The sequence below is a fragment of the Pinus tabuliformis genome, chromosome 7 (assembly GCF_031772625.1).
Source record: "Pinus tabuliformis cultivar Carrire ecotype Pingquan chromosome 7, CPIR1, whole genome shotgun sequence".
NCBI lineage: Eukaryota > Viridiplantae > Streptophyta > Pinopsida > Pinales > Pinaceae > Pinus > Pinus tabuliformis.
The window spans coordinates 495,212,794-495,229,965 of NC_142293.1; the positions used below are offsets into that span (position 1 = coordinate 495,212,794).

The 17,172-nt window shown below is 38.4% G+C and overlaps 1 protein-coding gene across 1 annotated transcript; it reads right to left on the bottom strand.

Moving 5' to 3' along the window:
- Nucleotides 1–212: 212 nt before the first annotated feature.
- LOC149248196 (uncharacterized) lies at nt 213–14,431 on the bottom strand. The gene is made up of 4 exons (XM_089448175.1): nt 13,227–14,431; nt 11,759–12,407; nt 10,978–11,653; nt 213–562 (listed from the first exon to the last, which is right to left on the bottom strand). The coding sequence occupies exons 1-4, from the start codon at nt 14,429–14,431 to the stop codon at nt 213–215; spliced, it is 2,880 nt and encodes a 959-aa protein (XP_089304301.1).
- Nucleotides 14,432–17,172: the final 2,741 nt, after the last annotated feature.

A 17,172-nucleotide genomic window follows, 5' to 3' on the forward strand; every position in this document is an offset into this window, starting at 1 on the left:
CGAGATTAAAAATTGCAGATATAAACTTAGAAACCGAACTCCCTTTTAATTAATGGTGGGATGGTTATGAAAGCAAGTATTATGACTTATGTATTTGAGCACGCTGCACTGGTTCGTTTGCATGATTTCGTTTCCAGGAATCTCTAACTGGTCACTGACCCAGAACCGAACCATGAAGCATTTGCAATGCTAATTCTACAGATGCCCTGTTGTTAAACTAAACAAACGCACAACGCTTTCCCAAAGGTATCTGTTATAGTGGGGTCTATGCCACCAACAAATAGAGTCGTATTGTTTGGATCATTCTTTGAGGGTGACTCATCCACTTTAGGAGACGGTTGTTGATAAGCTGGAGTCTGCGTTGTCATGGCGGGAGCTATTCGCATAGGTCTGGAGGAACAAAGTTTTCCATTCATCTTTGTTATAGACCGAACTTGCTCATTCTCATCCCCAAACATTACAAACCCATATCCTTTTGAACTTCCTGTAGTCTTGTCAGTAATAACCTTTGCTCCTTTTACAAATGGGTATACAACTTTGAAGGTCTCTTGCAACAAGTCCTCTGTGTCATCAAATGCCAAATCTCCCACGAATATAGTAAATTCTTCGGCATGCTTTTCTCTACCGCCATAAGTTGCCTAATTTAGCCTGGGCATCTGTCGACCATTGTAATTTTGCAGAGCCATTTGCACTGTTGCATGGCTTACAAACTCTAAGAAGCCATAACCCTCTGATTGTCGAGTGTGTTTATTGTGAATTATCTTAACAGAGAGAAGGTTACGGGTCGTAGCAAAACATTGATGCAAATAATTCTCATCCATCCAATGCTGCAAACCTCCCATCCAGAGGGTCCTAATCTCGTCCACAGAGTTTACTCGGTGTGGGAATGGCTGCACAATATGAAGTTGACCTTGGTGCTGGGGTTCTTGGGGGACAGACCCAGATTGAGGGGCATCGAAGTAAACTGTTGCTTAGGTCGCTGCTGCTAGGATCATTCCCAGGTGATGCCGTGGGATTTGGCGGCATCATTCTGAAATATTTTAAAGTCTACAATATACAGTTAAAGAAACCCTGCGAGAATGGCGCAAGAAATCTATGGCAGATATATGTGTATGCTAAAATTGTATCGAGCCTGGGCAGATTTTGATTAGAATCCAGAGAGATTAAAATTTCTAATGTTTTTCGTAAGTTTGAAGATTCAGACAGGGATGAAATAAAACCTCGTGCTGAAAAAATCGTGCCTAAGCAAATCTCAAGCATACATAAAACTTCTTAAACTTCGTGGTTATGATAGAAGATGTATAAGTGTGATAATCATCTATTCTTTCTATATATATTCGTTATATGCTGACTTTATGTAACGGGGTAGTTAGACGTGTTAAGGATAATTATGCCCAAAAGCTTCCGTTGTTCGTTTCGTTGAAGTAAAAAATATTTATTGTCCTATCCGAGTATTGATAGTTGAACTGGTTCTCCTATGTGAGTGGAAGCTAAGAAAAATGAGATACACCACTTGAGATATGTTGGTAATGTGTTTTTAAGGAATGAGCTTCATTCAAACAATCTCAAAATCTTTTGGGTTATGGATGAATTATATTCTTAAAACTTTGAAACATGGAATTTAGTTTTATAATTTTTTTTGGTTGAATATGTTACCTTCTACTTATGGCTACTTTGAATAATCATTATCACATCTCATATATACGATTTTGTTTCTCGAAAGGAAGCCGAATTAGTTTTACCTTGAATGATAACCAAGTTAAAGAAGGTTCCATTTTTCAATAATATTATGTGATATTTATGATGAACTTGTCATTTAGTTTTTTTTAGGTAACTCAAAAGACATTAACCCATCTCTTACTTTTCCATCAATGTTAAAAAAAAATATAATATGATCATTGAGACAATAAAGATTGTTGTGCATAATTTATATAGGAGCATATGGATAACATTGAGAGACATGATACAATGTGCGACAACACATGACAATAATATTGTCACATTGTACAATTAAATTTCATGTGTGGTTTTAATGTCATGATGTGTGATGATTGTTGGGTGTAGTTTTTTATTTTATATACTTACAGTTAAATAGTTATACTTGTGGGACAAAATACTAAAGGGTTTGTGGGACAAAATACTAAAGGGTCATGTCCCATGTTCCTTTGCATTAAGTCAAATGATTGTTTGTAAGACCAAGCATTATTTTGAATGAAAAGAAAAAAAAAAAATCAAATGCTTTTGTGAAATGTATACAATTTGCTCATTAGTGGAACAATGTATTAAAACAATAGTCTTGGTCTGTACACGACATTAAATCAAATGATGTTTTCTGTTGATGTGTTTAGTTCCATCATAGAATCTAGGATTCTTGGCCAACTTGATTGTAGAAGTATTGTTGATGAGAAGAGGAGTATAATTCACTTGTTTCTTCTACAAATATTCAAGTATTTTTCTAAGCTAAAAAATCTTATTTTTTTCTTATACAATTACTGTATATTTGTTTCTATCGTGGAATCTGATAGAACTTATTGTTTGCATGACCTCTAGGAGACAACTATTAGTCTAATACTCATGAGATAACCTAAAGTCGAAACTCCATTTTCTTTTTCTTTTTCAAAGTATAAGTTTGAATATCCAATCAAAACGAAGTCATCCACCTATGAATATTTGCATCCAAAATCTTGAGTTCCTCTCAAGTACTTTAGAACCCTTTCTGTAGTAGACCATTATACTATCATAAATGATTTTGCATTAAAATTGAGAGAATTCCAACAACAAATGAAGTATTTGGTCTAGTATTTGGGAGGTAGATTAGACTTCCCACAAGCTATTTGTACTTGTTTGCATCCTCAAATTCTTTCCCTTCATTTAGTGTGAGCTTCAAGTTTTCTTCCATTATAGTAGATAGAGTGTTGCATTAGCCATGCCAAACATATTCAACAATTCTCCAATGTACTTATTTTGGAAGAATATATACTTTGGATGTCAAGTCACCTCAATTCCCAAGTAGTAGGGAAGGTGTCCCAAATCTTTCATCTCAAAGCCATGCTTCAAATCTTTCTTTTCTGGATTCTATATGGTTTTCATTTTATACATTTACCACAAGGTATAAATAGTTTTGTCAACTTTCTTAACAAGCAGAGTTGCATCATCAAGATTAAAGTGCTTTAAATTCAATTCCAAAATATGATCAATAATATTTTCATACCAAGCTCCTCGTGCTTGTTTTCATCCATATAAGGATTTGATAAGTTTACACTTTTTTTTTTTTTTTTTTTCATTCACAAAAAAATTGTGTTATTGATCCATGAATACATTCTCTTTCATCTATCCATTCAAAAAAGTTGTCCTCATATCTATTTGAAGAAATTTCCATCCATTCTAAGTTAGCAACACAAAGAGAGTTGGGATGGTGGTCCATTTTATTCTAGGGGCAACAACTTCTTCATAATCAACATGTTCTCTCTATGAAAACTATTTCTCCATCGGCCTTGCTTTGTGCTTGTCAAGCGAGCCAGCTAATTTATACTTGTTCTTGTAGACCCCCTTACATATCTAGAAAGAATAAACCTCTTGTTTACCTCATTGTAAAGAAGATATTCCTTGGTACTACTTAACAACCCTAAGAAGATGCACTTCCAACTTCTTGGATCAAGTTTGCTTCTTTATTCATTAGGATTCAAGGCATAACAGACATAACTAATGACCCTGAGAGGCCTTATTGAAGGAATGTATCCATACCACAATTCATAAGGAGCCTTACTTACAAGGACATGAGATGGATATTTTTTTTCACATACACTGCATTTAGAACCACATCATCCCAAAACATCAACTTCTCATTTTCGAAAAAACATCATTGAACGAACCATATTCAACGTAGTCATGTTCATTCTTCTAACTACAACTTTTTTTTAGGATTATATGGAACCATGGTTTTATGTTGAATCTGATGTAGGAAAATATAGTGTACAAATTGATTAGAGTTGTATTCTCTTCCATTATCAATATGAAAAGAGCCAATATGTGATTGTCGTTCTCTTTCAATCCATACATGAAATTTTTTGAATGTTTTAAAGAGTTTAGATTTACTTTACAATAATATATCCAATACATTTTAGGGTAGTAATCAATAAAGGTCATTATATATTTATTTCCATTAGTTAAAGGAACGTGCATAGGGCCACACTAATTAGAGTGCATAAATCAAAGTTTTTTATATGCTCTAGAAGTGGAATTATGAAATGGTTGTTTGTTATGATTTCCAAAAATACAAGCATCACATTCATTTTCAATAAATGAAGGTTATCATAAATAATATGTCAAATTATAGCATGCCATAAAATATTAGATGGAAATGTACATTCATCATGATGAGAGATGCATACATAATTATGTGTATGAGCAGATGTCCCTTTCAACTTCAACAATCATTCATACTCAACTCTAGTCATTGCAACCATGTAGTTAGGTGACTTTATTATTTACACTTTACCATCATCAATATCAAGAGAATGACCTTGTTAGTGAATCTAAAAAAGGGGCAATAGATTTCTTGAAATCTTTCAAAAGTTGAGCAAATCATGTAGAAGAAAATTAGGAAATCTAGCAGTTTAAGCCTAATGATTCCAAGTCCCAAGGTATTCATACTTGATTTATCTACAAAATGCATTGTTCCATCTAAATAGTCACTTAAGTCATTAACCAATCGTCTTTGGAAGGTATGTGGAACATTATGTCTATATTGAGAAGTCTTTGCATTACGTCTAGAAGAAAATGACACATGAAAAAATGTTTATATCGTCCAATATTGCAATGGAAAAAAAATATAATGAGTAGACTCAAGTGCTTCACCCTTATTCGGATTTAGTGTTTTACCTATGCCTTCATTTTGGTTTCAATTGTTTTCGATTATCTCTTAGAGGATTCTACATGTTGATGAATCATGTCCATCTCTTCCACAACAAATAAAGTGAAGATCGGGTATTTCTCCATGATGGTGTTTCAAAGCCCTGCATCTGAAATTCTTTATTCCACACCCTCTTCTACCCAAGGTTCTGGAAAGAGTTAGTTGCATGTTTGGGTATAGAGTTGGCCTTTAGCACAACTTATCATCTGCAAAAAGATGGATAGACAAGAGGGTCAATAGGATTTTGGAGGACATATTGTGAATGTACTTCATGCATCAGGAGTGAAAGTAGGAAGAGTATCTTCAACTGGTAGAGTTTTCTTACAACAATGGGTATCAGGAGTCAATAAGGATGAGTCTGTTTGAGGCACTCTATGGGCGAAGTCATAATAATCCCATCAGTTGGAGTGATCCAGTGAATAGGGTGTTGATAGGACCGGACATGTTGATAGAGATGGAACAAGAAATGCAGGTTATGAGGAAGAATCTAAAGGCAACACAAGACAGGCAGAAAAGTTATGCACATCAACATAGGTCGTTTAAGGAGCTTCAGGTTGGGGAACATGTGTACTTGCGCATCAAGCTAAAGAAGATCTCCTTCATGATTGGTTGATGTCCGAAGTTGACACCTCAGTATTGCGGGCCTTTAGAGATCCTTGAGAGGATTGGACTAGTGGCCTTCAAACTTGGACTGCCTTCGAGAGTGAAAGCCCATGATTTTCTCCATGTTTCATTGCTTAAAGATATGTAAAGGATGTTGGTCATGTTATTGATAGGTTTGTATTATAGGTGGAGCCAAAAGGATAATTCCAACTGGAACCTCAGTGTATTTTGCAGAGGAAGATGTTCATGCTCTGGAATCGAGCTATCAAGCAGGTTAAAGTGTAGTGGAAGCACTTTGGGCCCGATGAAGCTACATGGGAGATGCCTGATCAGATGCAGGATATGTATCCTTCTCTATTCGTTGGTTCAACATATGTCTATTGGTATATGTTTTGGCATGGGGTTTTGGTATATGTATACATGTATATGTATGTAAATACCACCATGAGTTGTGTTATAAAGCTCCAATAAATGGTATGGGTGTCATGTTGTTATGTTTGTCATGTCAATTTTCTTTTAAGTAGGTTGTTCATTGTAAATACTGCATCGAGCTAAGTTATAAAGATCCATGGGAAATATGTTTTTCTTTTTAGTGGTCTTTCTAGTTTTAGGTGTCATTGAACACTGAGGAAGATATTCCCCTAAGAGGGAGGGGTCTATAATAACCTTGGTTTAAAAATCCATGTAATAAAGTTAATAAAGGAAAAATAAGACCAAGGTCATGGGACATGTATTCCAAGCTGAATGTTGGGGAAAACATCGTAGTGTGGGTGTTCATTTGGTTTATTATAGATAAGGGGAAATTGACAAAGGCAATGACAAAGCATTTGAAAAGGAAATAGGTATTAATTCACATTTTATTTATGAAAATTAAGGAAATTAGGATTAAAAAAGAAGATGAAAGGTCACAGGTTGCATGTGAGGAGTAAAATGAAGGAAAAATAATGGATATTGAAGAAAATAGAGGCCTCATTAATAAAAAGGATTTTGAGGATTAGTTCAAAAACTTTTGTGAGATCAATGTTGGAGCTCTCTCTCATACTCTTGCACACACGGAGTATTATTGGATCACTCTAGCATGGAGGAAGAAAGGAAACAAAAGGACAAGAAACCAAAGGGAAACAAAGATTAAGCAAGGAAGAGTGGGATCAAGCAGCTCCAACGAGATTAATTGCAGGTGTCGAGTTGCATGTATGATTTCCTTGCTAGTTTTGGCATGCATGGTATATGCATGTGTATTTTTGGTTCTCTTGTTGTCATTGGCATGGGTTTTTCCACGGGTAAGAGTGGTTTTCAGCCTTTTCTTTCCATGTCCAGATAGTTATGGTGTGATGGGGTTTCTCTTACTTGTATTGATATCCTTAAATATTTTTAGGGAGGAATTTTACTAGCAGCAAAATTGTTGTCATTTTTCTATTTCTTATGTATTGTTTAATTGTCTATATATTTTGTTAAGGGTTCATATTACCATGTAAAAGGTCTATCCTCTTGGATCTATGTGGAAACCCATCTAATTCCTAGTTTTTTTTGTTTTTTTTTGTTTTTTTGTTTTTGTTTTTTTGTTTTTTTTGCCAAACTGGTAAGAGAGCTTGAAGAATGTTGTTGATTAGCACCATCCAATATTATACCCTAAAAGTTTCAAACTAAATTTGCAGATCATATTCTTCAAATTTGATCTTCTGTTTTATGTTGTCTTTCTTGGTTCTTTTGTACACATGCATCACTAAAAATAATTGGATATTTTGGTTCTCTGCATTGGCTAAGTTGTAAACTTATTGTTACTTCTTAATGTTAAATTCTTTGACCTTGTCTGCATTACATGAGCAGGTGGTAACCGTGCTTGAAGTCTAATTGTTCATTTTGTCATGATGCAATCTTTATGGGGCATCATTACCTTTTAATGTTGTGGTTTAAGTGTGAACTTTTGATGGGCAAAGATAATTATTGTTTTTAATTACCCAAGTTTCATGGAGGTGCTACTTCTGATAACTCCATCGTTATTTGGTGATGAGGGTGTCTGAAAGCTTCTTATTTTTGCTTCATCTTTTTCTGCCTGTACTTCTTACTCAGAATTCCCATTCATGAGTACAAAAATACTTAATTCCACCCATATCTACCATCATTTTATGGTATCTTTCTTGTTTACATATACCCTCCAAAGTCTTTATTGTGTAGAGATTTTTATATAATTCATATTTTGCCCCATTCTTGATAGCGATGTGCCAGTTTTTCCAAGTATTTGTCTTGAAAGTAATATTTTTTGTGGTTCCTTTTGTTGATATTGGGCCCTGCATTTGTCTTTATTGTGTAGAGTTTTCATAATTCATATTTTGTCCAATTCTTGATAGTGATGTCTTGATTTTTCCATGTATCTATTTAAAAATAGTATATTTTGTTGTTCCTTTTGCTGATGTTGCTCCCTGCATTTGTCTTTATTGTGCAGAGCTTTTCATAATTAATATTTTGCCCAATTCTTTATTGTGGTGTCCTGGTTTTTCCATGTATCTATTTGAAAGTGGTATTTTTTAGTTGTTCCTTCTGCTCACAGGATTTGGTTGGAGAGGAATTGTACAAGAAGCTATTGGTAGGCACATGCTATTGAAATATATAACAAACTTCAAAAGGTGACTGGCCTATTGAGTCATTGCAAGCTCTATTGTAACAAATTGGTTAAGTTGTTGGCAGATGCAAAGATCGTGTATAAGGGCCTCATTGACAAGCTTAATTTCAAAATCTCTCTTAGGGCCTCATTGATAAGCTTAATTTAACAATTTATGAGGATGAAGAGTGGAGGAAAACAAGCTTAATTTGACAATCTCTGGGAGAATGAGTTGAGGAAAACTTTACTTGATATTCTAACATTTTCCATAACAATCATAAAAAATGGTCAGCCAAGCAAATTAAAATCCTTGTTCGAAATAATGGTCAACAACAAGCCACAAAATCAGAAAAATTTAATCCTAGATAAACTCTTAGTGGTTTCGTTGCAAGGTCACAACCTCGAACTTAAACCAGGAATCAAAGGGTGCTAAAAGGTCAAAGTCCAAAAGCAATTGATTGATTTGGCGACAAATTATGGAAGGATTGACTTTAATGTCTGTACTTAAAGATTTAAGATTCAAATCTAATTGCTGAAATAGTGTTTTGTATGAGGAAGAAGATGATTTGTTACTTTTGTAAAAATTTAGAATTTAGTATTCAGTCTATATGATGAATAATAAATACTTTGGGCTAATATTTGTCTAAGATCAAAGATACCTGTAGAATATATTTAATGTACAAAATTTTGGCCACCACGATATGTATACAATGAACATTTGAGGGGGCAATTTTGGAGATGATGTTCTAAGAGGAAACATTAGAGATATTGAACATCATCAACTGCATTGCACTAGAGTTTTTGGGAACTGGTGTCTAGCTCATTTTCATCTAATACGTGGTGATGTCTGAAATTTGTGAGTTTTTGATGCAAAATTACATTTGGAAAGATAGCCATCATATTGTTAGCTATCATATTTTTCATGAATTAATGATATTTTATTTAGCTTATCGAATGTCATCTACTACTTGTATTTTTTCAAAATCTATCAATATTTGCTATTGGAACTTGAAACACCATATGTAAGTGATTTTATCTTCTAGTTTTGAATGACATTTTGTTTACTAATTTTTATTTTCAATGATGTTGTATATGGTAGGATTCTTCTTCAAATTATGCCTTACGACGTTTCCTTTGCAACATTTGGTGCAATTGCTAGTTTTATTCCCTTGCTCCTTTCTCTTCTTTGCACATTGGTCCTGATGATGAGTCTTGTTATAGACTCTAAACATAGACTGAAAAATGGAGACTGTGGACAATCTGAATAAAAAATCTCAAAATGTTTACATTACATTAATCTTTTTTATTTTTATTTTTATGTAATTTGACTTAGTAAAAATGTTAAGCATTACATTACAACATCACTACCATACTGGGTTACTGAGTTAGAGAGCACCTTTTGGCACAAAAATATCAGATATACAACTTCCACAATCTCAATCTCACTACCATACTGGTTACTGGGTTAGAGAGCACCTTTGGGCACAATAAAATAAGATATACAACTCCCACAATCAAAACTCAGGTAGGGACAACATTCAGATATACAACTCCCACAATCGAAACTCAAGTATAGACAACATTGTAGTAATACACAAATAAGATATATAAATTTTGAGTTAGTTCAAAAGAGAAAAATTCAACCTTTTTTCATCATTTTTTTTCTCTAAAATAAAAAATTTACTCTTCACTTAATGAAAACTATAACCATATAACCTTACCTTAACTTTTAATTTATTTTAAAAATACTTAAATTTTAAAATTAAAAAAAATCAACAAATTAACAATATTTAGATTTTCAATATTATTATAATTATTTTTTAAATAAGTTAAACTGAAGCAACCTGCCTATTGAAACTGGTACTTATTAAAAAAAAATACATACTTTCACTTTCTCATCTCAATTCCATATATATAATCTAATTAATAAACAAAATCACTGTTCTCCTCAATTCCATATATATTATCTAATTAATAGACAAAATCACTCGTAACTTTTTTCAAATTTATTTTGTACAAAATCTAAATTTAATAAATATTTTTAAAAATTAAAAATTTAAGTTATTTAATTTAAAAAATCAGACTGCTTTCTTTTTTTTTTTTTTTTTTTTTTTTTTTTTTCGGGGAAAATAGAGTTCGTAATTTCTATTAAGAAGTAGATAATAGAGATTACATGCTGTTGATGCCAAGGCATATGTTGTAGTGTGGCGATGCCACTGTTCAAAATATTTACATAAAGCTGTCCTGTAGGTGTCACGAAGGATACGATGGGGCTGTATCCTTTACAAAAAAATAACAGTATTACATAAAAGTTCAAAATTATGCAGAGTTTTGAGGTGTATAAACCTCGAGCCAAGTACTAACAAAAATGCGTCGATCAGAGCCATGCAGATATATACAAAAATTGACAAGTGGATCAAAAATTTTCAGATGGGGAGGATGTCCCCTTGTTGTAGACCATCAATATAGGGACGGTGGTAGAACCTGTGCATCCCCTCTGGGCTGTATTCTTCGATCATCCAATCGCCTAGAGGCCGATCCGCCGCTTCTTTCGAGAGCCGGTCAGCAGTTGTATTTCTTTCCTTGTAGATATGAGAAACAGTGATCCGGTCAAAATGTGTTTTGAGAAAAACAATTTCTTCCAAGATGTGTTTCAAAGAGTATGTATGACAGATAGATTTATTATTTGCCCAATCAATCACTATCTTTGAGTCCCCAAAAATTTGTACTTGTTGACAATTTTTAGATAGTGCAAAATATAGTAGATGTCTCAGTGTAATAAGCTCAGCATGATTGTTGGTACCCAGACTGAGTCCCAATCTCAGGTGGAAATAATGTGAGTCTGTAAAATGAAATAGAATACCCCCTCCGCAACCATGAGCCGATGCGGCCCCATCGAAATAGGCCCAAGGCATATCCCTGTTAATGATTTCGGGCGTGATATGCCTGGGAGGGTTAGATTTGTTTTCATATGGAATTTTTGTGTAGGCTGCGCAAATGGAAGGCGGAAGGAGCTGCCAGTTAGCCCTGCCCTCCTCAAAAATGATGTCGTTGCGCTTGTTCCAGATGTACCAGGACACTACTAACGGTAGATTTCTTGCCTTTTCCGAGGTCACAGCAGACCACCAATGCGCCCAGGTTGTGGGAATATCATCTGCCTGCCAGTCAGTGGTAATATTGAGGGACTGTTTGACCTGCTGCCAAATGTCTAAGGTGACTTTGCAAGTGAGGAATAGGTGAGGCGTAGATTCCTCCTCTTTTCTGCAGAGCACACACCAGGTAGGTCCAGCAAAAGCCCATTTTTTGAGGTTGTCTCCAGTTGGTAGTTTATTCGCCAGAATGTTCCACATTAGAAGTCTGGCCCTTGGCTGTGCTTGAAACTGCCAAATATCCGACCACCAGTTTTTGAGGAAATCAGGCTTCTTGGCCTCAATGATCTTTAAGTAGCCAAGCTTTGGTGCATATATTCCAGATTTAGCAGGTGCCCAAATGAGTTCATCATCCTGCTCATGTAGCTTGATATGTGTTTCAGTAAGTGCCTGTATGTATCTTTGCCAAAGTTCAGTCCATTCATCTGTCAAGTGCCACTATTGATCCGTTACCCATGCCTGAGTGAATATGGTAGATCGATGTGGGTCACCAACCTGTGCTAGATATTTGATGCCCCTATTGTTGAGGTGACGGATCAGGTCTTCCGGCAGAAGGTGAGCGTTCCCTGACCCAGGCCAAGGGTCTAACCCAATACGGACTTGTGCTCCATTACCTATTTTCCATAAAAGATTATCCTTGATGAGGGGCAAAGCTTTTAGAGTAGCTCTCCAGATTGCAGAAACGCCCTGGTAATTCCATGATGGTCTGCGAAGCCAATCTGTGATATTGGAAGGCCAAATGTATTTTTTATGTATAACTTCGGCCCATAAACTGTCCATCTTGAGTAATGACCAGCCCTGCTTTGCTGTTAAAGCTTGTGCAAATTCTGAGAGGGATTTGAGCCCCCACCCACCCCATTTCTTCGGCATGGAGACGAGGGACCATCTTGTCCAAGCGAATATCTTTCCCTTTTTATTACCATTCCACAGGAATCTGTTACATATTTGCTGTATTTTTTGTAAAATGCCTTTCGGGATCCATGTGAGGGACATCCAATAAACTGGTGTGGCCTCAAGAACTGATTTGATCAGCTGTAACCTGCCAGCTTTTGATAGTAATCGGTGATGCCAACAGGTGATCCTTTTTTCAATTTTGTTTATAAGCCACCCCCAGTGTTCAGTTTTATATCCATCCGGCCTTAATCTGAATCCAAGATATTTGATACCTTCCAGTAGATTATTTTCCAAGAAGGGAAAGAACTGCAGAGCCAACTGAGTTTCCTATTGTGTACATCTCATCAGTGATCTGGTAGATTTGTCCCTGTTGATTTCCATGCCCGTAGCTTTACAGAAAAGAAGGAGGATGTTATATAATGTAGTGCTATCTCGGACACTACCATTGAGAAAGATAAGAATGTCATCTACGAACAATAAGTGGGTTAGGGAGAATTGTTCAGTAATTTTGAGACCACTTAGCTCCCCATTCCTTTTTGCATCCTCTATAAGCCTACTCAAACCTTCCATAACAATAAGAAAGAGTAGTGGGGAGAGTGGACAACCTTGCCTGATACCCCTGTTGATGTAAAAGCGATCTGAGGCTGCGCCATTTATAAGGATGGCAAAGGAGACAAAAGATACACACCCCATAATCCAATTTATGAACAGATGAGGGAAGCCCAGATGGATAAGAATCATTTTAAGGTATAGCCAGTTAACCTTGTCAAAAGCCTTAGCAAGGTCAATCTTTAAGGATACCCCTTTGAGGTTTTTCAGCTTGATGGAATGTAAAGCTTCCTGGGCAGTCCCAATGGCTTCTTGGATATGGCGATTTTGGAGGAAAGCAAATTGTTCAGCAGATATATGGGAGGATAGAATCGGTTTGATACGGTTGGCTATGATCTTGGCTATGATTTTGTAGAGACAATTACAGAGGGAGATAGGGCGAAAATCATTGAAGGATGTGGGGTCATCGGATTTGGGGATCAAGGCAATGAAAGTCTGATTCATAGGTGGATGGATGTGCCCCGAGATCCTGCTTTCCTCAACAACAGCTAAAAGGTCCTCGCCCAGCAGATCATAAAAAGCCAGGTAGAATTCCACAGGCCAGCCATCTGGTCCCGGGCTCTTGTCTTTCTTAAACCATTTAAGTGTACTTTCCAGCTCCTGTATAGTGACTGGGCTTGTAAGGTCTTCAATATCATCCTGTCCAACAAAACGAGGGAACTTTTCTGCTAGTCTAATGATCTCTGGTAGATTTACATCATTTGGTGCCGTGAAGAGACGCTTGAAATGTGTTACCCCCAGGCTAGCCAGTTGCTGGTGTGTAGTAGCCCATCCGTCTGGTTCCCTTGGTAGCCTCCAAATGGTGTTTGATGCCTTCCTGCCATTGGCTAGGTTATGAAAGAATTTAGTATTACAATCCCCCGCTTTGAGCCAAATGGCTATGCTTTTAAGTCTCCAATGCTCCTCCTTTTCTTGTAAAATTTTTGCTTTTTGCCCAAGCAGTTGGTTTAGTAGAGCTTTGGAAGCATCGAAATGGTAACCAGTCCCATTCTCATCTGTCAATGAAGCTATCTGAGCTTCAGTATCTTTCAGAGTCTGCTCATCTCTGTGCCTCTTGGAAATCGCCCAGTTCTCGGTCAATACTTTGAGCTTATTGAGTCTCACACAGAAGTCAAGCGCTTTTCTCTGATCCCGCAGTGGGGGTAGTGAGGTCCAGAAGTCCGTGACCAACTTGATATAGTCCGGTTCTTGGAGAAAGCCGACAAAGAATTTAAAGGGAGACCGCGGCTTAGAATTGTTGTCACTAATCTGAAGAAGAATCGGTTGGTGGTCAGATAGCCCCCCTGAACCAACCCATTGTCTGTATAAGGGGCAATTCTGTGTTAGTTCCTCATGCATCATAAACCTGTCCAGTCGTCTCCCCAGAGCAGCCTCACCAGTGCGCTGATTGTGCCAAGTAGGTTGCTTCTTATTCATGGGAATATCCACAAGGTGATGTGAATCTAGTAGCATTTGTATTTGATCCGCAATAGGATCACACTGGGCATTGTGACCCCAGGATTCACCCACTCCCAATGAGAAGTTGAAATCCCCCCCAATCACTGTATTCTGTGTGATGTGGTCACCAATGAGGAAATCTTGCCAGTAAGGTAGCCTATTCTGGTTAGGCCCATAAATATTGATAATTCTGATCGAAATACCCAGGTCACCTAAAATTATATCCATACCGAGGAAACCTCTGCCCCCCTAGGCAAAGAGAGACCTACATTTCCTTGGGTTGATACCAATGAGTAATCCTCCAGATCGACCACACGCATCCAGTCCATGTAGGATCCATCCAGGAAGCAAAGCTTGCAAACATCTCTCCGCCACCTCAGATGTGCACAGAGTTTCTTGAAGAAAAATGATATCACATCTAGATTCATGAAGGAGTCTTTTTAAAGCCAATCGTTTTTTGGGGTTGGCTAGTCCCCTGCAATTGAAGGAGAGCCAGATCATGGATCACCACAGGTCATGGGCTCAATAGCTCTAAGTGCCCGCTCAATAGTAACCTGTCGCCCCATGGCGACATCAGCAACAGCATTTAGCTTTGCTGAAGAAATTTGTGAGGGTCTGCCACGTTTTTGTTTACGGTGGCGTCCAGGGGAAGAACCCAGACCTAAAATGCGAGGCCGTGCACGAGGTCTCAGGTGATAATGATGTGAGCCGGATTCACCCGGAGAGGACGGAGAGTCAGTACCACCCAGGGTCATGTGGTGCGAGGGCGGGGTGGTAGAGAAGGTGGGAGGAGGTGGGGCGATGGTGCAGAGTATGGAGGGGAGGGACATAAACTCAGTATGGGGAGCTTGCAAAGAAGAATTTACAATTGATTGCATATCAATAGAGAAAGATTGAGAGAAGGTGGGGGTGGAATCATTACCCGGTCGAGAAGGTGCAGCCTCCGCCGGTTTAGTAGCAGCCACAGCGGTCTTTGAGCGAGTCCGCGGCGGTCCAGGAGCAGCCGAGGCCTTCCGACGAGCATTCATTGAAGCGCTGTCCCCCTTCTTCTTGGATGGGGTCTCCTGATGTATCTGTGCACCCTCCATAGGAATATTATCTCCGGCATTTTGATCCACAGTGGTCTGTTGACGAGGTCCTTTGGTGTCCTCAGAAGTCACCCCCGAATTCAGTGGACAATCCTTGTAGAGGTGACCAATTTTGTGGCACCTACGACAGCGGAAAGGTACACCTTCATAATCAAGGGGCTGTTTGCGGGAGACATGGCTGTGGTGCAGGGTAATCTTTTCCACCAATCCAGGCCTGGTATCCAAATGGACTAGAATTCGAGCCATTGTCCTGATACCCGATTTCTCATATGACCTGTCGTGCTCCAGATATGTGCCTAGAGTGTCCCCAATTGTTTTGAAAGTATACTGATTCCAGAATTGCCATGGCAGCCCAGGGAGACGAACCCAAATGGGACCTGCCCCCAGTTGTTCTCGTTCCGGGTCAAAAAGAGGATCCCACCACTTGAGCAAGACTGGGGCGAGCTCGATGTGCCAATATTGGGTAAGGACCCACTGAGTGTATTCGGGCCGTTGGAAATGCAGGGCAAACCAGCCTCTCGTAAGTACCATAATCTCTGGAAGTTCTTTAAAGAAAGACCCCCAAATCTCTTCCACCCAAAGCTTGAGTCGCTCCGCAGAGTAAGTTCTACCCCGAACTCTGCCCACCAGGACCTTACGAGCGGCGTCCATAACATCCGGAAGTGGTGCTTCAGGCCCAAAATTGATGTTGAAATCAGGATCAATGGCCCGGAGGCAGCGGCCTTTAGTCACCTTCTCAGAGCGTTTGCCAAAAGGGGTCCCCTTCAGTAAATTGCGACACGGGTCAGAGGAGCTGTGCTGGGCGGATGCTGCGGAGCGCACCGGAAGTGGCGGGGTAGTGAAACACCCAGAGCGAATCGGTGTGTGAGGGGTTGAATAGCTGGTGCCAGGGAGAAGGGATACAGTGGGGTGGATGGAGGGCTGATGTGCCTGCGGCATAAATGAAACAGATGGAGATTGAGAACTCGATGGGAGCGGAGGCGGAGGGGGCGGAGGTAATATAGGGCGGATATTGTACTGTAGCGGGGCGTCAAGGAACGACGAGCTTAAAAGACATGAGCCCAAGAGTTGTGCCGTCGCAGGGGAGAGGGGAGGACAGTCAAGGGGCGAGGAATCCACGGGAGTGAGAACCGGAGACTTGTTTTTACCTGTAGAGGACAGGTGTGGATGCTGTGATGGAGCACCTGTCACCAAACCCAGCGCAACACTCCGCGGTATCATTTGAGGCCGCCTTGAATGTGCCCAAATATCCTGAAGCGGCATGGGGTCCGCCCCATAGTCGACCAACTCCTCATCACCCATAAAAACTTGTCGGTAGGAAGGCGTAAACGGGGTTCGATCTGGGGGCCAGTCTGCGGGAAGAAAGGAGGAGTCAGTGCGGCAGAGAGAGCCCAGGGGGGGACCGCATATGAGAACAAAAACCCCGAGAAAACCGATGAAGATGCCGCGGTTCAAGCCGACAGTTCGCCCAAAACCCGAAATCCAAACCTGCAAACCGCCATGGATAGAGGTTCTGTAACAAACCCTAGTTAGGGTTCCACCATCGCTCCCACCCTTCTTCGAGAAATCTCCTTCATATTTCACATCAAAAAAAAAAATAATAAAAAAAAAAAAAAAAAAATCAAAATCAGACTGCTTATTACAAAAGTTTTTTAAATTTTTTATATATTTAAAAAAAAATCACGCACAATCCCAAATTATATTTAACACCAAAAAAATGAAAACCATAAACCATAATTAAAAAATAAAGCTATTTTGTTTGAGATCCTGAAACAGTAAAATAAAGTTATTTATTTGAGATTCTTAAACCCTAAACTCGAGCCAGGGTTTTTAAAAATAAAAATGAAAATAAAAGGTATTAGTTCCAAATTCTTAAACCCT